The following is a 23,061-nucleotide window of genomic DNA, read 5'->3' on the forward strand; positions in this document are numbered from 1 at the left end:
TCAGGCTAATAGTTTCCCAAACATCATCCAATCTAGAGATCTGTCCCATGGTGCAGATGACAAACTGAGGCCTAAGCATCAAGTACTCTGGTGAGAGTTGTGGAGCTGTGTTTGAGGTGAGGCCTGGGCCTGGGGGACTCTGTCATCCTTCTTTGCACTCTTAATTGGACGCTGTGGGCTGATAACAACAGTATACCAGTGGACTCACCCCAGGACAATTATGTGGGTCTGACGTTACTAGACTCAGATTGTGACATTAAAAGTCTGGAGCAAATTACTCTAATGGGATGCACCTTTCTTGGTTGGTTGCTTCTACCACTGATTGTGTGGGAAAGACATTTGAGCAAGAACCACAACACTTCCCTTCTTATGCAGGAAGCTTCTGGGGTGGGATCTACTGAAAAGGTCCTGCTGGGTTGACTGGCTTTTTTCTCACTAGCCTCTGAAAAAGCAAAGTTATTCCTTTGAAGTTTAAACATGGCCAGGTGCTGCCTTCAGACTCTATCAGCTATTTGGCAGATGTGACCTGCTGCCCGAGGAGGAAACAGAGAGAATGCCCAAGGTTGGAAAAGGATCTGTAAGGAGAATTGGAAGGACAGGCCCTCCATTTTGAGCCTGAACTGTCCCTGCCACAGAAGCTAGGACAATACTCCCAGGCCTCTGTTCTGGGGGCCCCTTACTGTGGGTGGCTTCTCATTCTCAGTGGGACCACTCAGGCTTGTGACTACTTAGAAAAAGCTGGTTTGGCCTTTCCCAAGTGTTTTTCCAAGGGCAGACACATGGTCCCCAATCCCTGAACCTACCTCAGATAGGCAGAAGGTGAGAAGATCATGACATCTGCACATTTCTAGGTCCCTTGAGATGATGAAGACTTAGCTCAGCTCCTCACCCTTAGATAGTGCCACTGCACTCTTTGATATTTTGGCATCAGATGCCTTTCTCCCTGAGATGCCACCTCTGGGACATCTCTAATCTCTTCACAGGATAGAAGAACCATAAAAGCCCATTCTCCAGTGGCCTTCCCTTCCAGGACAAGAACACAGATCCAGAAACTTACTTGTGGCAATGGCTCAGGACCTGGCTATTGAACCAGTCTACCAGGGTGTGAGTCCCAGTGCCCCCTGGGCTAGCCTAGGGCCCAGAGGGGACTAACCTAGGGCAGCAGCAACAGGGACTCCCAGGAATGGGAGGTGGGTCTCTAGGTCTTCACAAGCAAAGTCATGTCATGGGACTATAGGGAGCATGAGATGTTATGATGGGTTTCATTTGTTTTTTTGAAATTTTGTTTTATTATCAGTTTTTCTGGGTATCTCATGGAGAGACCCTTGCTTGCCCATTCTCAGCCAGTGAGAGTCCCACAGGATTGCCCTGTCCTGGACAAACACGGGTGAGGATAATGCAGGTCTGGCTAGAAAAAAAACCCTCCTTACAATGTCACTGGCACTACTGACTGAGAAAGAGAGGCTCTTCTCTCATGATCCTGGGCACTGAGGATCCCCCAAACCTGGAGATGCTGGGGGCCAACTTTGCCATCACACAGGAGGGAGGGACTTCCCAGGGAAGAGTGAAGTGCAGCCACTTCTTTGAACTGCCAAGTAACCTCATGTGACGATCTCTTTCTGTGTTATCTCCTCTCTCAGGAGCTTGGGGCTCTCTTCCTTCTCCCTTCAAGGTATAGTATAGGTACAATTGACTGAATGTTTGTGTCCTCCTAAAACTCATATGTTGAGATTCTAACCCCCAAAGTGATGGCATTAGGAGGTTGGGGTCTCTGGGAGTGGAGCCCTATCAGTGGGATTAGACCTTTATAATAGGGAAGCCCCCACCCCCAGAAGCCCTCTTACTCTCTTTCTTCTGTGTGGGGATTCAGCCTGCTGTTCAGCAGAGGGCCCTCACCAGAACTGTGCTGGAACCCTGATTTGGATTTCCAGCCTCCAGAACTATGAGAAATAAATGTCTGTCGTTCACACCCTCCAGTCAGTGGAATTTAGTTTCAGCAGCCTAAGTCGATTAAGATAGCTGTTGTCTGCTTACGGTAGGGAAGTTGACATCCATGTTCTTCCTGGTAGGAACACTGAGAAACCTGTTGCTAATTGTGATGGAAAAGGAAAGAAATTTCACTTAAATCTGGATCCGATACTGGGTCATTATCTCATTTAAGCCCCAAAGACACCAGCAACAGTTTTTGGCCCCAGGAGTGGTCTTTAAATTGCCCATAATGACTGCTTTTGACAGGCCAGCCCCCCAAAGCCCCCCAGGAATTGGACGGAACCTATCAGGTCCTGCATTAGCAGCAGGGATGACTGCTCTATGCCCCCCATGTGCCCATGTTCACGTTTTCTACTCCTGACTGTGTCTGTCATTTGTCTGCATTTTTTAAAAAAATTCTTTGCTCAGATTTTTGTTGTTCTGGTTTTTTTTTGTTTGTTTGTTTGTTTTTAAACAATTAACTGTTTCCCAGGGCTGGTTTGGAGAACTGCACTGCTTCTGGTGCAGAATGTGCTCATTTGCCAGCTCTGGGCTTCAGGGTAATCCTTTCGCCTGAATAACTGGCGGCTGACTGTGGCCAAGCCCGGGTGGAGCTGACCCCAGCGATGGCTGGACGCCAGCCAGGCCTTGCCCTGTCACACACAAACAGCTCTCCCGAAGCCCCTCCACTACAGGCAACAGAAAACAAAGGCCAGGGGGCAAAGTTAATTTATTTGAAAAAAAAATTTTAAACAAAACAAAAATTTTATTGTTAAAAAGAAAAAAAGACAACCATTTGCATTTGGGAAGTTTCGCGTTCTGGAAGCCACTGTGCCAGGTTTGTGAACAAGCCTCAAGAAAATTCCTGATGAGGTGGGTGAGGTGACCTGCCACCACCCTCAGAGCAGGACTGGCCCTGGCCACCACACTGCATCTGCTCCAGAACCTGAAACTCGGCTCTAATACCCAACTCCTGTGCTCCTCAGGGCCTATTCAATGTATCCTTTTCCCTCCCATCTCTTCTTTCTCTACCTGTTGCTTTCACTCGAAGCTCACACTTTCACCTCTGCATCTCCACCCACCAAACTTCCAACAAACAGCTTCCTCTGACAGGCAATTCACATTCCTCATCTCCTTCAAAATCCACTCCCAAGTCCCTCTCTTCCAGAGAGAACTAGTGGTCTCCCTTTGCTCCAGTTTATCTCCACAGAGCGTACCTGGATTGAGGTACACTAGGGATCAGAGGCTGGACTCTAGGCCTGGTCTTCTGCATGTTGGCTGTGATAGTCTTGGGTACAGGGTAAGCATCCCTTATCTGAAAATCCAAGAGCTGAAATGCTCCAAACTCCAAAATGTCTTGAATGATGACATGTTGCCATGAGTGGAAAATTCCACAGCATGAAACTTCATTTCATGCACATAATTATTAAAAATATGGGATAAATTACCTTCAAACTGTGTATATAAGGTATTTATGAAATAGAAATGAATTATCTGTGTGCATTTGGGTCCCCTACCCAAGATAACTCATTATGTATATGCGGATATTCCAATAATGAGAAAAAAAATCCAAAATCCAAACACTTCTGGCACCAAGCATTTTGGATAAGGGATACTCAACCTGTATTTTCTTATTTTTGCAGTTTTAGTTATCCTGCATTAACAGAATGTACTATGCAGCAATAGAGGCTAACGCGTTCTAAAAAGTATATAAATGCTACAGAGTGCGAACAGGGTTTCCTGAGCACTGTCACCCTCAGCTCATGCCACTTCCACCTGCTGAAGGCAACACTCTGCTTTCAGCTGTTGGGTGCCACCTTGGTGAGGCATCCACCTTGGCACATGGTGAGTGGGGGTTTTTAGCATGGGGATGCAAGTCCCTGATTTTTACGTTTATTTGGTGAGCTCTCTAGCCCACAGCACCAGTCAGGGCTGAGCACCAAGCAGGCACTCAGTCTAAAGTGTATTGCTTTGATTCAAGTTTCCTTGGGCAGAATCACTACTAACAATGTGACGGTGACACTGTGGCAGGGTGGTGGAAAAACCCAAGCCTCCTTGTTCATCTGCCTGAACATGACCTCCAGCTGAAGGGCAGTCCTACAGTCTGGCCAGGGGCCCTGGCACTAACCCAGAAGTCCCAGGGCTTAGGACCATCTGCTAAAGGATTTTCCTTTCCCACTGGACTAAAAATCCCCACAGAATGGGTGGAAAACATGGCCTTGCTTTGGCTGAACCAATCAGATGAGAACCACAATTTGACATGCAACCCACAATAAGGCCACTGCCATGTTATAAATCCAGTGTGGGATCAACCCTGGAATACTTAGAGGGTCACACCAGTGACACACTGTCATAAGTGTGGGACCCTCACTCCCTGAGCTCATCACTACCCCAACAAATGGCCTTCTCCTTCAGCACCCTCCCTCCATGGGTGCCTAGAAAACCTCACAGTCCCCCTTCAGAAGTCATCTCGTTTGTTCTTTGCATTGAAACCACCCTAGTGTGGTTGTAGAAAACAAGATGACTTTACCCTTTCCCAAAAGCCTACCACACAAATGTTATTCAGAAAATAACATCTGGATCCTACCCTGTTTCTAACACATCCCCCACCCTGGGGTACATACGATTCACATTACACTTGATGAAATTCATCTTCTTTTTAAAATAACCCAGCCCTTAGGGCTATGTCATTGCAAACACTATACTGTAAAGTCATTCACAATAGAAACAAAAGCAGTCACTACAGAACTAACTTGAGAACCACCCGGCTGACTCTTGCTTAGACAATCCCAACCTTCTAGTCACTCAAAGTGGGTTTGCCTCAGCCAGACTCATGGATGGGATTGGAAATAACATCCCAGGGGCATGTGCAGCCCTTGCTGACCCCAAAGCATGGAAAAGCTGGTGCTTTGCTTTACATCCATTCAGAGTAAAATACATAATCAATAAATAAGTTCTTCCAACGTGTGTTGCTTGGGAGTTTCTAGCTGTGTGTGGACGTAGCCTTCATGGTGCTCCCTAGAATTCTCAAATAGAAACTTGTTTCTGAAAAGATCCAGAGGCTCTGCCCACCCCACTCCTAAAATCACCCTGGATTGCCCTGAAGCAAGCAGAGAGGGAGATGGAATGGGGAGAGGACAGGATGACTCTGGTCGATGGCTGAAGAATTTGGCGAGAATCACAGCAACAATCCACTCTGCTGGATGGACCCCCTTTCAGCGAGCGAGGAATCATGTGTATATATATCTTTGGTTTCAAGCAACGTGGAGTCTTCGCCTTTGGAAGGGTGGATTAGAGGAGGGAGAGACATGGACAGAGTCCTGGATAAAGGATGTCCATACAAAGCTCTCTTCTCCTCCAGTCACCTGGAAGCCAAGGTTTCTTCCTTCTCCATGCTCCTTGGGGGAAGAGCAGCGCTCAAGGCTTCAGCATCTGGGGCTGAAGTCCAGCTGCCTCAGCATCCCCTGTAGAGACCCTTGCAGCCTGCTCAGAGCCACTACCTCTGTGGAATAGAGAGAGGCTTCCAGGACACCATCCAGGCTCTCTAGAGTCTCCAGACCACTGGTCTGGGGCAGAGGGCAGCTCTTGGAGGAAGCCAGCAGGCGGAGAAGGTCCCGGAGGTTCTCCAGGTCATTAGATATTTGCATCACATTTTGGGAAGGCAGACTGGTGAGGATCTGTTGGTAGACTGCCAATGTCTGGTCCATTTTGGACAAACTCAGGACCGGGTGAAGCCCAGGAATGAAGTCCAAACCAGTGACCCTCTGCTTGGAGGACACCGACTGCTGTGTAGGAGGAAGAGGGAGGGCAAGTGCTCAGTAAGAGGGCGGAGCAACCATTCGGCACCACCCTCCACTGCCCCAGGAAAGTGGAGGCTCATTCTCTGGGTTGCCTCCTTTCCCCCTTCCTCACCTTCCTGGTCCAGGCATTTATTTCCTGGGCTCAGGTGACAGTGAGTCTCTAAGACGGTTTCCTGGACTCCTGCCCATATCCAATCACCCTACCTTCTACTTCTGACTTATCTTCTCAGGTCATTCCTTTCTCCAAATAGGTTCTGTGAAGACCAGCCATGCCTTCCTATTTTTTATTTAGTTGGGTTTCTTCCTAGACATCATAGGTCCTCTATAAGTACTCCTTTCCCTGCTGCCCTCATTCTCTTTCACCCCAGCAGATTCCTCCCTCTTGTTCAGGTTCCCCCTTCTTAGGGGTCAAGGTTACAACCTTCTTTGTGTCAATGACTCTAGCTTCGAGGAGGGTCTCTCCCCATCCTGGTGACCCACAACTTGCTCTCGACACCACCCAAGTTGGGACACTCTTCACCTCTCATGTGCAACCTTGCTAATTGACTATTTTGAATGAAGGAGAACTTAAGGAATTTTCTCTATGAAATGACCAAGACTCTGTCTAATTCTGAGCTATCTCTGCTTCTGGCCTGACTGCCAGAAGCCACTTCTCCCTGACTACCAAGGCCACTGTTAAACACCCACCATGGCCAAAAGATATGGAAACCTCCAAATGGCTCCAGACAGGAGTGCTTGCACTTGCCTTAACTAGTTTGAGTCTTACAACAACCTGGAGGTGACTGCATGAGGTTCCCATTGTACAGATGATGAAAGACACCAAGGAACTCACTTAGGGTCTCCCAGATGGAGAACAGATGTGTGAAGATTCACACTTAGTCTTCCTATTCCAATATAGACTCATCTGGGAAACAGCTGAAGGCCTAGTCTGTTGGACCCCAGAGAAAAGACCAGGGTGGACAGTGACAGCTGTTGACAATTACACAGAGGGCTGAATGGGAACAACCAAAATCCTGCCTCATGTGGCCTTGAAAGCAGATGGAGAGAGGCTGCAACTGAAACTCTAAGAACCCCTAGTGATAAGCACATCTGGAGATGGGGCAAGGCCCCACAGGGATGCTGCTAGTGTCTGTCAACAAGATACAAGGACATTTATGAGTTCCTCTGGTTCTGGGCACTAGGATTCAAAGAAAGGGAGTCAAGAAAGAAGGAGAGGGAGGGAGGCAGAAACAGATACAGAGAGGAGAGGAAGAGGGAGGGAGGAATTAAGGCTATCACTGCCAAAGTCTGAGGTCTGGGATTCCCCCATGTTACAGTGAAAATAAACACAGGTGACCTCTTAGTACCAGAGAATCCTATAATTTTTTAATGAAACCACAGGGCAAAGTTAAATGCTCTTAAAGTGGTTTAGATTTAGAACCACTCATCCCTGAATCCCAGCAGGCAGAGGGGCCAAGAGAAACAACCAGAAAGAATGGGCATCCTGAGCTTTCAAATCTTCCTAACTTCTAGTAGGTGTCTGGCATTTAGAAGATGCTCAACAAATGTTTCTTGAACTATCTGGTTCCAGTCCCAGTAGGAGCCAGCTCTGGGCTGGCCACAGTTCTTCTTTGTCCCCCCTACCCTTCCCTACCGTGTGTGAAATGTCATTGATCCTGGTGACAATAGTCTTGATGAGGGTTTTGGTGTCATCCTGGACTTTTCGGATGGGCACAGCTTGAACATAAGACAGATAGGGCCAAAGCCACAGGAACTGGCACAGGCGTCCACAGCGCATTTTCCTCCCCAGGATGTGCTTCTTGGGCCTGCAAACAGAGAACCACACGTTGCTAGAGCTGGTGTCTCAGAACACATGCACCTGCCCTGCTCCCAACCACATTGCTGGATGTGGGTGAAAATGAGATTTACTTTCTGCCCTGGATACCGTCAAAGTCAAAGACAATTCATTACCTAGACCTTTATTAATGACATGCATCCCCTTGGGAAGACGATTATTGCCTAGTCAATAAAACCATAATGACGTGTCCTGAAGACCACAAGCAGAGAGCGCGGCTGTGATCCAATGGATGTGGAGCTTTAAGGGGACGAGAACAGACTGTTAAGTTCTGGTTTGAATCCAGTCCTTCACTCACTGTATAACTTTAGGCACATGGCCTAACCACTCAAAACTCCACCTTCATCCCTATAAAATACCTATTTCCAGGTTTTTATGAGGATCAAATTAGATAATGCATGTGAAAGAGCTGGAAGCGGTTGCGAGGCGTACTTTTTCACTACCCTATTATTAGAGATGATGTTACTGCCTTGTCCTCCCCATTACTCTCACAGCAGCCTGCTGTCATCTGCGATGGCCTTTACTGCAAGCTTTATTACTTCCTTTCTCTCCTACTGGGAGGCTGGGAATCCACCCAGCACTGCTTTGCCATGTACTAACAAGTCAGATGCAGGGCGAGGCACCAAGGAATCAGGTGAACCACCGATGCCCTCTGCCCTGCAGTGTTTCATAGTTTAACAGAAGAGACAAAAAGTCTACAGGCCATTCCAGTACAGGAGTACAGAGCTTTGAAAGGGGAGCAAAAAAAAAAAAAAAGTCAGGAACCCAAAGGGTCCTCCCTGGGAGGGGTGTTGCCTTGGGCTGAGTATTAAAGACTGAGAAGGCATAAGAGTATAACGTGGTGGCCACAGGTGTCCAGGAGCTCAGCTGAGTAAAGACAGGGGCAGGATAGAATATGGCTCCTTTACCCAGAATGCTTGAAACTTTCAAAGCCATGGAACTGTTAATTCTAAAATTAATAATATGCAAGTCCTTGATCAAGCAGCAGAGTTTTAATGGGATACATGAGGCAAAACGTAATCAAGTTAAATGCAGGCAAGTCTATAGCCAATGATCCATGCTAAGTATGTGTGTATGAGCCTGAAATACTAATAAAATGTAAGTAAAAATTAGGATAAAGATTCTGGAAACATTAATCTCCGCTCTGTGCATTCTTTCTCATTGGGGTCTTGATGAAAACAAGTAATGCATTTTCTGTCCATAGGTGGCAATATTAGTATAATTCATTTTCTAGCAATATAATAAAAACAGTCTTTATATATTATCTATAATGCTCAAATATGTGTATTTTTTTTCCAAATCTGAATTTTACAGAAGAGAAAAAAATGAGGTTCAGGAAGACAAGACAACCTGCCCAAAGTCACATTGGTTAGTGGCAGAGCCAGGATGTTTATGGAACAGAGTTATATACATGCCCTTTACCCATGATTTTGCTTTCCAAGGTTTAAGTTACCCACAATGAACCATGATCCCAAAATATTAAATGGCAAATTCCAGAAATGAGCAACTCATAAGCTTTTAATTGTGCCATTCTGAGTGGTGTGGTGAAATTTTGCATTACTTCCTCCAACCCACCTGGGATGTGAATCATCCCTTTGTCCAGTGTACTCACACGGTATATGCTACCCACCCATTAGTCATTTAGTAGTGGTCTCAATTATCAGATCAACTGCCATAGTATCACAAATGTTTAACCATAATTTAATTAATAACAACCCAAATTGTAAAAGTAGTATGCCAAGGAGGCAAAAAAAAAAAAAACATATATGGAAGGACAAATAAACTCTGGTACTGTGTGGCAATGCTGCAGGGCACATAGAGAAAAATTTAGTAATGTCTGCAGATTCAGGTAACTAATGGGAGTCTTGGAACATATCCCCCACAGGTAAGTGGGGGACTGTGATAGTGCTAATCCTTAACACCCTTGCAAAAGGAGGAGGCTATAGTGGAGTCAGGCCTTCAGGTTTCAACAGCCCACTCCTCCACTATTCGTTGTGTGTCTCCAGGTGAGAAATGTAACTTCCAAAAGCAACTGCTTCTGACAGAAAATGGAGTTAACTTCACCACCTGGCTCAAAAGGGTAAAAGAGATGAGCCAGTGATGCCCCTGCACACGGTGTGTGTCTGACTTGGGGTGGGGCAGAAAATGCCAGCTGCCCCAAAATGATCGTAATTCCGAGACAGGGCTTGAACTACTGGGGCAATAGCACCTGTAGCCAACTCTGAATCAAGCATGTGGCCCATCTCAACAGGGGACCTGCTATTTCAGGGTTCCCCCCTGTAGCACAAGATTGAGGTGCATTCTTTTCTAAGATTCCTGTGTTGATGACACCTCCTTCCTGAGTAAATTTATTACCAGATTAACCCTGGTCACATCACAGCCATTCTCACATGATGGCCACCCTCTCATACCTGAATGGAAAACAGGTTATATGCCTCCCTTATCACCACTGGTAATATGCTTCAGTGAATGCTGAGAATAAATTGCAGTTTTCCTTGAATGGAGAGGAGGAGCTGTTGCTGAGGAGTCTGCCTAAGATGGGGGACAGGCTCGGGAACAGCCAGGGGGCTGCAGAGCAAGTGATAACAGGTCATTGAGATCAGAGTGGTGGCAAGCACTGGTTGTGTTATGCACAACACACAGCACACATAACCTGGCAGTGGAGGCTGCTGGTTGTCCCCAGTGTCTAGTTTTCCTTCTTTGCCAGTTGTAGAATCTACAAAGACTTAGTCGGAGTGTAAACATAAGAATAAATCCTATACTTCTTGGCTTCCCCCAGTAGCCATGGCTATGAAGCTAAATTCTGGCCAATAAAATATAAGTAGAAGTGTCACGTGACAGTGCTCAGGACCCCATTGTGTGTCTTTGCCTCTTCCTTTTTAATCCTTTCCATTTTGGGGGTGTGCATACTGGGGATTGAACCCAGGGCCTCATCTGTGTGAAGCAAGCACTTCACCACTGAGCCACATCTCAAGCCCTCTCCTTCCTTTGTTCTGATCCCTCATGTAGATGAGGGAGCCAGCATTCCAGCACCATCTTGGTTCATAAGGACAAAGGTCTCCCGTATGAATGGCAGAGCAAGGAGCTGCAGGAGCCTTGGTTCCTGAGAACTTCGTGGAATTGGAATTCCACGCTGGCCTTGGACAACTTGTCTCTGGACTTGTGTGTGAGAGAGACATGACCTCTGCTATGTGTGAGTCACTGTTGAGTCTCTGCTGCATACACCCAAACTTCAGGCTAACCAACTTAGCGTACCCCAATGTGGATATCATCAGGAAGGAGTGGACATCAAGTGTTCCTAGGTTCACCTGAATCTCAGTACCTTGGGGGTGAGGGAGAGTGACTGGGAAGGGCAGGTTTTAGGAGAGGAGGGGAAATTCAAGACGGTGAATTCAGCTTCAATGAGCGTAGTGCCTGAGGCACAACAATTACTCAAGATATATTTGATGGTTGGATGGTTGGCAGCTAACTCGTATTGATTTCCCATTGTAGGCGTATAGAGATGAAGATGACATTGACCACAGGAAAGCAGGAATCCAAAGATGGGGAGGTTCAAGCAGAGGCTGGGGGTTTTCCCAGGAAGCCCAGGTAGTGTATCACACCATAGGTAGTTATCACACTTTTGACTTTGCCAACTACTTTCATAGATTATTGACTAACAATTTTAAAAACAAAACTGTGCTCTTCTGGTTTGAGAATTTGAATAATTAGTTGCTATGCAAAGAAGAACTGAAATTTATAAATCTACAGTTCAAAACTACTTTTGAGTCAGAATATATAGATTTTGCAGAAAGTTAGCTCATCTCTCTGAGATTCAGTCTCTTTAGTTATAAAATGGGGATGGCATCAATCATAATTCCCCCTGTGGCTGTTAGGTGGCTGTCATGAGATAATGCATATAAAGTGCTAACTCTGTGCTTGGCATGTAGCCAAACCCAATATATGTTAGCTATTATCATTGCTATTTCAGAAGGAATTGCGGAGGTCTTGTGGAAGAGGTGGCATTTGCTAAGGGCCCTGAGAATAGGTGGAACTGGGTTTGTGAAGATGAAGAAGAGAGACAGTCCTGGCAGAGACTGAAAAACACCAGGCAGGGGGGTGGCTAAGAAATGGGTGTGCCCAGCTGGCTCCAGAGGGTGACAGGGAGGAGGGGGCAGAGTGGTCGGGATTGGGAAGGTGGTGAAAGCCAAGCAGGAAAGTCGCTCTTTCCTCCCCAGAACTGAGAAACAAATGTTTCAGCCTCAGTGACTAGAAAGATAGTACCAGATACAAAGTGGGAGGGACACATGGAGAAGTTTGGGAAAGAGGAGATCTGGGACATGTTGATCTGCTGATACTGCTGGGACATCAGGTAGCCTCCACAGCAGCCCATTGGAACCCAAAATCTAAGCTTAGAACGGCTGTGGGTGTAACCACAGGAGCTGCACAGGAGTGAGTGGAGGGAGGGAGCTGAGGGATTCGGTGGGCAGGGAGAAAGGTCAACTGTGGGTCCTCTAGAATTTTCCAAAGTAGGCTTGAACATTCTGGAGCTGTCATAAGAGATGGAAGATGAACTTCTGAAATGTTGAAATATAGCGCCCTGACTGTTTACTTCTGGGGACAGTTAAAGCAGGACCTGTGCTCTTCTGGTTTGAGAATTCTGGAGAAAAGAGGGAGCGGTTCCCAGGAGGGCAGGGAGTGGATAGGCCAAGGTGGGCAAGGGGCCTGCTCTCAGATATGGTCCTCCTCTCTGCCTCTCCCTCACCACCCACTCCTCTGTCATACCCAGCTTTCTCACTAGCTAGCTTTCCTGCAGACTACCTTCCTTCTCCTTCCATTAAGGCCCTGCAACTCCCATTATCTCTACCACCTTGCCCTCCATGGTGCACTGGAGAAGAAAACAGAGCCCCAGGGACAGCACCAGAGGATGGAATATGAGCACAATCAACAGGCTAGTGGCCAGCAGGAGGGGCTCATGACCACACCATCAGCCCACCAGCTTCCCCTTTCTGACTTTCCCCGGGTCCTGGGTTGCCTACTCCTCTTTGGGTGCCTCCCTTTCCCATCCCCCCAGAGCAGTTCTACAGGGCTCCAGCCACCCTCCACCCCACTCTCTGCAAATAAGAGGTTGGTGACCTCCAGATGGTGTAATCCCTTATCTTCCCTCCATCCCAGGGACTGAGGCAGACCCAATAGGGGCCTGCATGTCAAGGTGGGGAGGGGTGGCAGAGTTGGGCTGCTTCTCTGGTTCCAGGCAGAAGGGTCATCTGAGCCAAGGTCAGGTCTTCCCACCACCTTCTGATGACAGCAGCAGGGGAAAAGGGAGCACTGGGTCAGAGACATTCGCTGGTGGAGGCTGCTAGCCTTGAGTTCTCCAGACTCTTCTGCCTATCTCTCCTGTTTAAAGTTCCAGAGATTAACCAGGGCCCAGCATAACCTTTTCCAGCATCAGAGTGTTTGCACCCTTCTCTCAGATAGTCTTTTGCATGCTAGTGTGAATTAAATTCAGATAATGCTTGGCCAACACATATATGAAAAAGTATTCTACATAGCTGATCACCAGGGAAACCAAATGAAAACCACAAGGAGCTACCATCTCATCCCAGTGAGAATGGTTATTGCCAAAAAGAAAAACAAACAAACAAACAAACAAAAAAACCCACCTAATTCTGGGGAGAATGCAGAGAAGAGAAAATGGTGGAAAGGTAAATTAGTACAGCTATTATGTAACACAGCATGAAGGCTCAAAAAACTGGAAATAGGTCTGGGGTTGTAGCTCAGTGGTGGAGCAGTTGCCTGGCATGTTTGAGGCACAGGGTTTGATTCTCAGCACCGCATATATATAAATAAATAAAGATCCATTGATAACTAAAAAAAATTTTTTTTAAAACTAGAAATAGAATCACCTTATGCCCTAGCCATCCTGCTACTGAGTGTATATCCAAAGGGAATGAAATCACTGTGTAAAGAAGACATCTGCACTCCCATGTTTATTGCAGAACTATTTACAACAGCCAATACATGGATTTAATCTATGTGGCTATTGATGGATGAATAGATAAAGAAAATGTGGTGAAGAGGAAGTGCTGGGAGTGATATTGGTCAAATCATATTGTTATGTTTTGTGCATGTACAAATAGGTAACAGAAAATCCCATCCTATATAAAAATATAATGTACCATAAAAAATGTGAAAAAAGATGTGGTATATATACATAGCGGAATGTTATTTAGTAAAAAGAATGGAATTCTGTGAATAGTGTCAACATGGAAGCTACTGGAGGACATTATACTAAGTTAATCTCAAGGAAGTAGAGAATGGAATAATGATTTCCAGACCCTGGGAAGGGTGTGGTGAGGGGGATAAAGGGTGGTTAATGGGTCCAGAGATACAAATGGATAGGAGGAATGACTTCTAATGTTCTATGCTCATATGCTCAATAGGATAACTATAACCATATTAGTTAAATACTTTAAAGAAGCTAATAATTAATATTGAACATATTGAATGCTGTCCACACAAAGAATTGATAGAGAGGGGTCTGAGGTGACAGATGTGTCAGTTACCCTGACCTGATCATTGTACATTATGTATGAGTTGACATGTCACTGCACTCATAAATACATACAATTACTTTGTTACAAATGGGTTCTAAATAATTAGAAATACTAACTACTAATTCAGCATTTGCTGTGAATTATGAGGAAAAACCTTTGGCTCCTCTAAGCCCTCTCCCTGTACAAAATTTCCTTGTGGGTCCTTCTTTTATTCTTCCCTCCCACCCTTCCTTCCATCCTTTCTTCACAACTCCAATTTGGAAGGGATTTGAGGATGGGGAAGGGACAAAGAAGGACAGAGAGATTGGATTTGGGTCCTTCAAGTTGCCCAGAGTCCAGTGGAACAGACAGACAGAGGCTTGGAGGACTCCTGGTAACAACCTGGTGGAGGTTATGAGGCAAGGAGCATAGAGTATGAGGCAGAGAGGGGAAGAGGTGACTCCTGGTGGGAGGAGTGAGAACTTTGCAAAGAAGGCAACACGTGAACAGAGTTACCTGAAGGACAAGGACTTCTCAGAGGAAAGAGGAGAGGTTCTTATGGTTTAGGCATGAGATGTCCCCGAGAAGCTCCTGTGTGAGACAAAGCCAGAAAGCTTATATGTGGAAGGATTCGGTTTTGAGAGCCTTAACCTGGTCAGTGCATTAATCCTCTGGCAGGGATTAACAGGTGGTAACTGTAGGTGGGTAAGGTGCGGCTGGAGGAGGTGGGTCATTGAGGACATGCCTTTGGGATGTATATTTTGTCCAAGGTGAGGGGAGTCTGTCTCTCTTTCTCTGTTTTCTGGTGCCACATCCTGAGCTGCTTTCCTCTGCTATGCCCTTCACCAGGCCCAGAGCAATGAAACCAGCTGTCTATGGATTGAGACCTTTGAAACGGTGAGCCCCCAAATAAACTTTTCCTCCTCTAATTATTTATATCAGGTCTCTTGGTCACAGCAGAAAAAAAAAAAACAAACCTGACTAAAACAAGGGCATAGCAGACCACATTGAAGACTTCAGGAAAATCATGGTGGGTTTGGAAGAATTGCTAGAAGGGTGGAATGTGTGAAGTTGAAGAGTTAGACTTTTGGGGCTTGATTCCACATGTAGTGGGGTTCTGCTGGGGATCTGAATTACCTGAGAAAACACACATGCACACACGTGCATGCACACGATCCCATCCCAGGTGCCATGTTTGCATTTACACTGCAGTCCCAGTGGCTACAACTGCCTGACCAATGGGAGGCAAGAGACTAAGAAGCTCTTCTCTCCCCGCTTTCCTCATCCTTCTCCTCCAACCATGATCAGGCTGAGCAGTTTCTCTCCCAGAAATTTAAAGGGCTTCAGAGAGCTCACTTTGTCTCTGTTGAGGGCTCAGAAGTCCTAGGGGAGTCACATTTGGACTCAGGTACATGGAGGAGCCGAGAAAGAGCCGAGTCTACCCCCTCTACTGAGAGGTCACTGTATGGATTCCTTCTGATTTTTCTTTTTGTTTCCTGACGTTTTTGGTTCTGGATCCTTATGAGGCTTGGTGGCCCTCTCTGCCCTTAGGCTCCAGTGTAAGACACTCTTTTCCACTTATACTTGGGGGTGATACTATGGTATGGACGTAGTTTGTCCTTTAAGGTTCATATGCCGGGAGCTTGGTCCTCAAAGTAATAGTACTGGGAGGTGGTGTAGAACCTCTAAGAGATGGGGTCTGTTGGGAAGTCCTTTGGTCAATTAAGTGCACACCCTTAGAAGAAATTGTGGGAACCCAGTCTTTCTGTGACTTTCTGTTTTGAGATGTGATCTTTTTTTTTTTTGCACATGCTTCTGCCACTGCCATCCACCATGATGTGACACAGCCAAGAGGGCCCTCATTGGTGCTGAGCCTATGCCAGTGCCATGCCCTAGAGTTTCCAAAACTGAGCTAAATAAATCTCTTTTCTTCACAAAGTTACCTAGTCTCAGGTATTTTGTTATAGTAATAAAAGTGGGCTAACACATTTGAGTAGCTTTCAACTTTTCTGAATATATTTTTCACTTAGGAGACATATGAATATATATGAAATAAGTGTCAAAAAATAAAATTTTCCCTTACTCTGGGTGACAAACTCTTGAGCATTTCAGTTTATTTTTCAAATATTGGCCACAATATGCAATTTTAAAAATCACTGAGCTAGCAAGAGCAATTTTCTCTTCTTGCAACCAAAGGCTTCATTTGAGGAATCATGCTAACATACTTAACCAGTAGCTAGGGTATGGATGAAGGGGTTATATTATTCCCGTACATCAGGAGCTACCCTTAGATCTGATCCCATCAGAGATAGAAAATGGGATTCAACTTCTGTGTCAACTCTGATCAATTTTTGGTGGCTCCCTGGAGCACTATAAGAGGGGAATCTGAAGCTCCTGCCAGAGTCATAGAAAGAGGGTGCCATGATCAATTAGTGACGCTTGCACTTGTTCCAGCATCCACCAAGGGCCCGGCATGGAGCAGGTGTTTGTTAAATATTTGTTGAATGAATAAATGAAATGTTTCCGCTCCCTGATCTTGGTTGGGTAACCATGAAAGCTCACCTGCTCCCATATTAGAATTCACTTTTGCCCAGCAGAAACACCTTCTAAATAAAGACAGATGCTTCAGTGTCCAGGTCTCCCTTGGTCTGCTTCCTGCACCTCCTACATGTTTCGCAGATCCACATAGGTCCTGATGTCTTTCAGCTTCCTCAGCTCTATTCCACCTGGACTGTGGTACCTCAGCGCTCCCCAGCCACAGACTTGTGCACCACCTGGCTCCCGCCCCTGCACTCTGGGCGTTCTGCCCTTGCCAGAGACCTCTGTTCTGCCCTCCTGTCTTCTCTGTGGCTTCCCTGCAGAGCTCTGTGGTACACCAGAGCACAAACACAATGTGTGCACAGATGGGGACTAAATCTTCTGTGGTGTGGGTGAAATGTCAGCATGGGCACTGATTATAGATTCATTTCCAGAGAGCTAACAAACTGAGCAGGAGAGAGGGGAACATCAATTTGCTGAGGAGCAAGGCGCATCTGTTGTCACACGAGCAAAGGATTCTGTGGATCTGGACACTGGGTGAGCCATTTTAAAGCAGAAATAACCTCTCTTTCTGTTTCTCTGAGACAACCATATGAACCGAGAAGAATTTTAAGGCCCTCTGACGACTGGAGCTGGGGCAGCTAGTATCTTCGCCCTATGGGGAGGGGGTCTGCTGACCAATTGGCTGCCAGAGATTTTCCTTTAAATCACACAGATGTTGCTCAGGGATATACACCCCACAAGGAACTTCATCTCCCTGGAGCCTCTTCTCCCTTCCTGGCGCCCATGCTCCCCTGGGGCATCCAAGCTAGGGCTGGACAAAGACCTGGGCTCTGTGTGGAGTGTTCTCCTAGGTGGCCACCTCTGTGCCTCACATGTCACACCACCCAGACATGCAAGGCATCTGCCTGGGGCTGATGGCAGGAATTCATTGCAACCTCCCTGGCTCTGTCCTTGGCACTTGGAGCTATTTCCTAGAACAGAGGGGGAGGAAAATATTTTCCCCAGATACCAAGAAGAGTTATTTTGGGTATAAAATGTACAAAATATGAGAAGGATGCTCCTTTGGCCAACATGGAAATGTTCCCCTCAGCCTAATGTCTTCAGTTGTTTGAAAAAGAAAGCTGAAAAGCATCCTTTTTTTTTTTCCTTGCCTTTTCTCCCTGCCTACATGAGATAAATGATCAATATTGCTTTTTTGTTTCTAAGGGTGTTCCAACGGGAACAACAACGTTATTAGAAACGTCCCTCATTGAAGTTCGGTTCCACAGACCTTGCTGGTGGGAATTAGGTTGGGAATACTATCCCAATCCCAGCTGACTGCAGCCACCTCAGAACTCAACAAAACAAACACAACTGGAGCTGCCAGATGGCAATCCTACCCTGCAAAGGGTACTCAGAGAGCTCACTCTCCAGGAATGGTACAGCCAAGTCCCTGCCTCTGCCCCCTGCCCTGAAGACCATCTTCCCCCAAACTATGAATCATCTTGTCCTCTCCAAAGCAGCTATTCACACATGACAAACAGGCCACTGGTCTCATTGGCTCTAACTGTATTTAAAGAGTCACTTTTCCAACGCACAGAAGCGACAGAAACCGGAGTGCAAAGGCAACCACACCCATGGTGAAGTCTAAATCAAGCCTAAAGGGGAGGAAGGCTGAGGGTGGACCTGGTGGGCCTCCCCTGGAGCCTGCCTGTCAATCGTGTGCATTTACCTTTTCTGGCTAGCAATGTTTAACAGTGAAAAATTTGCAGGTGACAGGCCTTTTCCATGACCTGCTGTTCCGTCCCCCAGGTACCCCTCAGGTATCCACCGTGAAGGAAGGAATTTGCATGGCTTTGAAAACAAATGCAGTGAGACCTGACACAATTTCTCTGAAAATTTGCGTTCTTTTGGATAGTTTTTCTATCCCCCTTTATTCTGCCTAGTTCTAGTCCTAAACCAGGCCTCATGCAACCCCTCCCATTCAGAAGTCAGGACGCTCCCTGGAAAATAAGGCCCTATCTCTCTCTCTCTCTCTCCCCCAACCCATGCTGTGCATGCTAGGCAACACTGGACCACTGAACTACACTGCCAGCCCTAAGGCCCAAATTCTTACCTGCAGAGTTCAGAAATTGAAAGCTCGTCTTTACCCGCAACTTTGTTACTTTCAGATAGAGATAGGGCGCCCTGATCTCAGAGGATCTGCTCATGGTTTCTTGGCTCTGCTAACTATGCAAGGACAGCTTCCTGCCTTGTGGGCACCGGTACAACTCACCACCGAATCCAGCCCTCCCCAGCTCCCAGCCACCTTTATTCTGGCTAAAACTTGGTGTAGAGCTATGTAGTCCAGAACCAAGCCATCCGTCCTGCCTCCTGCCTGCCTCAGTTTCCCGGGTGTCCAGAGTGGTGCTGAGGTCTGCCAAGAAAGACCAGCGGAGGAGAAAGGAGTAGGTCGGGGGCCTTACCTCGCAGCTGCTGGCACCGGGGATTCCTGCGGGGCTCCATGCCTGCCCGCCTCTCTTATAGCTGCCCCAGCACAACTTGCGCAATTGCCCCGCAGGCCCTGGCGCACCCCGAGTGCCAGTTCCCGCCCCGCCCCACGGGGCAGCTAAGGCCCGGCGGCTGCGAGCTCGCGGCCTCGGTGCGCGCTTTATCGGACCTCGAGGGCGACCCTCGGCTGCGCCTGACACCACGGGCACCCTCGGATGTGTCCTGAAAGTTTGGGGGCAGTTGTCAGGAATGAGAAATCCTCGAAGTCCCGCCAGAAGCTCCTGTGGCGCAAGGATCAGTCTTTTGGGACCGTCTTTTTCTAGCAGCTAGAACGCTCCCGGGAGGGGTGGCTCTCTGGAGCAGGCTGGGGGCTGGGGCTGCGTCCCTTGCAGACCACAAGGACCCCCGCAGCCATCGCCGGGGTGAGCTGGACTTCCGCGGGCCGCTGCTCCCCCGGCTCTCAGCCCCGACGACACTTCACTCCCGGGGTTAGAGGGAGCGGCCCGTGGTGTAGCCAGCGGCCCTACTCGGAATCTGGGGAGGGAGTGCTGACCTCGCCCACTCCTGCTGTGGCGCGCGAGAACCCGGTTCCTTGGCGCAGGTCGGGTTGGATTCAGTTGGCACCCCGTAGGCAGGAGGAGTCTGCTTCCAAGACTACATGTAGTTCCTGGCTCCGAATAGCTCAGACACTGAGGTCTTGGGGATGCTCTGAACCACCAAGAGCCTCCATCCTCAGAGAAGTATTCCTGCTTACCAAGAACGGTGCTCCAAATGTGGCCATGTTTTCCTCACAGCAGTCTGGGAGTAGACTGGTGTCGTCCTAGGGCTTCGGGGTGAGGAACCAGGTCCAGAGAGGTTAGTGACTTTAAAACTCTCATCTGGTAAGGAGTAGAGATGAGCCAGGGACTCGGGTGCAAACAAACGGACCAGGCCCATTCTGTTTCCACAGCAGAGAGCGCTGAGAGCAAACCGTCCGGTGTACAGCACTTGAGCTAGGAATGGTTGGTGGTGATCTGTGGGGGGAGAATAGTAGTTCTGACATTAGGAAATTGTTTCAAAAATTGTCAACAAAAATTGTGGAGCTTTTTTTTTCTCTCTTCTGTAAGAGAGAAAAATATCCTGGATTTTGCCTTTTGGTTTTCTGAAACTTAAAATGTTTGCCATTTGAAACCTCCAGAGAAGAAGTTTGTCAGGCCCTAACTAGGGACCACACATCCAACATGGATGGATGTTTTGTTTGCACCAGCCTCTGTGTCACCTGATTGCTTCTCCATCCCTTTTCCCTGCAGAATCTCCCCTTATGGCTGGGCTTTCTCTCCATCATTGAAGAGGCCAGTCCTGTTTTTTGTTTTTTGTTTTCCTGCCCACTCCCTTCCCCCTAGCCTGCTGGGTTCTCTTTCCATCTCCTCTGCTTGGTTGTAAGTGGAGGACAGGAATTGATCATCATTTCTGAAGTCCTGGCACCTTTACAATGCCATTCACACACTGAGTGCCCAGAAAATTTTGCTGAACTGAACCTCAGGGCTTCACCCACCACACAGCTAATTTTTGACATATGTTAGTTAGTGTACCACTGTTTGGGAATTCCTCTAAATTCAAGGCCATTGGTAGGGTAGTGATTATGTGCAATTTGGAGAGACAGGGTCCCACAGGTCCTGGAGGCAACAGTCTTATTGCATTTGAGACTCCCTAATAGAAACAAGTTCCCCAAAGATTGTTCCATGAAGTGATGGGGTCTTCCTAGTTCACTGATGTCCTCCCAGTTCATAGCCCAGTGCTTACTACAAGTATTTCATTTTTCAAACATATTTTTAAATGAAAAGTTCAAACATACAGAAAAGTAAGCTGTAGATAATGAACTACAAAATCTCTCTCACCCAGTTGTATATATGTATTTGCTTTAAAAAAAATCCACACAAATGATGTCATTCTATTCTATTCCTACTACTGTTTCTGCCCCTTATCTTTAGTTGTTTTTTTAATATTGGAAATTTTCAAATCTCCATAATACATTTATAAGAAAAATGGCATAACAAATCTCCACATGCCCATCATCCAGCTTCAACCATTATTAATCTTACTTCTTTCCCATAATGTATCTAGAATATAATTTCTTACCAGTATTCATAGACCTGTGCATACCTTTTTGAAGTCAGTATTATTCCATTTTAGGGATGCAACATAATCTATTTAACCATATTGTCACATACACAGTGCTCAAGTAAGTATATTTAAATATATTAATTACAACATTATGTGAGTATATCTGTGGGAGAAATTCTGATAAGTAGAATTATCTAGTCAAAAGGTAGACACATTCAAAATAGAAATATATTGCCAAGTTACATTCCTTAGTGATTTGCATATGCAATTGTCTGCAAGTAACAGTGGTTTAAGCATTAACAGCATTTGGTTATCTCTTCTCCCCAGGAGTCAGGAGGTGGGTGGGTATATAGCACAGTGGCATCATCAAGAATCTTCCTCCTTCTGATCTTGTTTCCCTTGTGTCCTTGCGTTTGTGGCCTCACAATTGCAAGAGGGATACTACCCTTGCAGCCTCATGTCCTCACACCAGTAGAAAAGGCAAGGCAGAGGCAGTAAGTTTTCTCTTCTTGAAATTCTTTAAGTCAGGGCAGGAAAGTCAGACTTTTCCTTATTTCTCATTGGCCGGAACTGGGACATATACCCCCATGTAGAGCAGTCTATCACTGGCAAGATGGAATGTGATCGTCATGGCTGATTTAGACCAGAATTCTTCTCCTGAGGCTGAGGTAGATCAAGGTAGAGAAAGGGAGGTCCTGGTCTTACAATGCCTGATGTGTAATGGGTGATCCCTTAACACCTGTCAGGAAGTGATGCAGTTATGAACCAGTGACAGTGGAGAGGGGTTCCCTGCATTTGTTAGAGTGAGAGACATGGCTCTTGGGTGTTATGGAGCAAGGGCCAGCTCAGAGCTGAGGCAGCCATCCTCAGTTACTGTTTCTTGTGATCATGCTAGAAAGACTTCAAATATGTTGCTCAGACTAGCCAGCATTATTTTATCAAAAGGGATAGGAAACTAGGTGCAGTGGCACACGCATTTGATCCCAGAGTCGGAAAGCTGAGATAGGAGGATCGCAAGTTCAAATCCAGCCTCTGCAAAAGTGAGGCGCTAAGCAGCTCAGTGAGACCCTGTCTCTAAATAATATACAAAATAGGGCTGGGTATGTGGCTCAATGGTTGAGTGCCCCTTAGTTCAATCTCTGTACCCTCCCAAAAAGATAGGAAAAGGGGACATTTTCACAGGAGAGAGTGGATAGAGGGATGTCATGCCCCTCCTGCCCTCGTGTTTTATTGGAAGTCCCAAAGAAATTTTCAGAGAGTCTCACCCAGATCTACCTCTTGACTTCCAACTGACAGAATTATATCAGACTTTCAAGTCCCCACTGTGCCTGGTCTCTGTTATCTATCATTGAGTAAAAAAAAAATTGTGCTTGTTCTACTCAACTCTGATGTATTATGGCACTTCTGATCAACTTGACTTAAAATATTAAGCAGCAAAACTTTGAAATTCTTTTTGCTGACAACCTTCACAAATTTTACAAAAGTAATTCAGCACTTTGAATTTGAATAATTCTTTTTATTTTTCAAAGCACTTATCATGATCTCATTTGATCTACCCACATCTTATTTTGATGTTACCTATGTGACCCTGAGATTCAGAGTGGTCAAGGGATGGCACCAACAGTTAGGGGTAGAGCTTGGTCAGAGTCTACACTTTTCTCACCCAGCCTGACCTCATTTCACATAATATTTTGCTTATCCAGATACTAAAAAAGATTCCTAGCTGCCACCATTCTCAGTGGAAGTGGCTTCTGCCCTTCTGAGCCAATAACAATGGAGAGTTATGGGCATCAGCCATAAGGTGCACCAGGGTCTGAAGGTCACCTCAGAG

General features: G+C 46.5%; 1 protein-coding gene across 1 annotated transcript; it reads right to left on the reverse strand.

Moving 5' to 3' along the window:
* Nucleotides 1-2,681: 2,681 nt before the first annotated feature.
* On the reverse strand, nucleotides 2,682-19,158 carry Lep (leptin). The gene is made up of 3 exons (XM_005319415.4): nucleotides 19,103-19,158; nucleotides 7,402-7,573; nucleotides 2,682-5,753 (listed from the first exon to the last, which is right to left on the reverse strand). The coding sequence occupies exons 2-3, from the start codon at nucleotides 7,543-7,545 to the stop codon at nucleotides 5,394-5,396; spliced, it is 504 nt and encodes a 167-aa protein (XP_005319472.1). The 5' UTR covers nucleotides 7,546-7,573; nucleotides 19,103-19,158; the 3' UTR covers nucleotides 2,682-5,393.
* Nucleotides 19,159-23,061: the final 3,903 nt, after the last annotated feature.

This window comes from Ictidomys tridecemlineatus, chromosome 2 (genome assembly GCF_052094955.1).
Source record: "Ictidomys tridecemlineatus isolate mIctTri1 chromosome 2, mIctTri1.hap1, whole genome shotgun sequence".
Lineage (NCBI taxonomy): Eukaryota > Metazoa > Chordata > Mammalia > Rodentia > Sciuridae > Ictidomys > Ictidomys tridecemlineatus.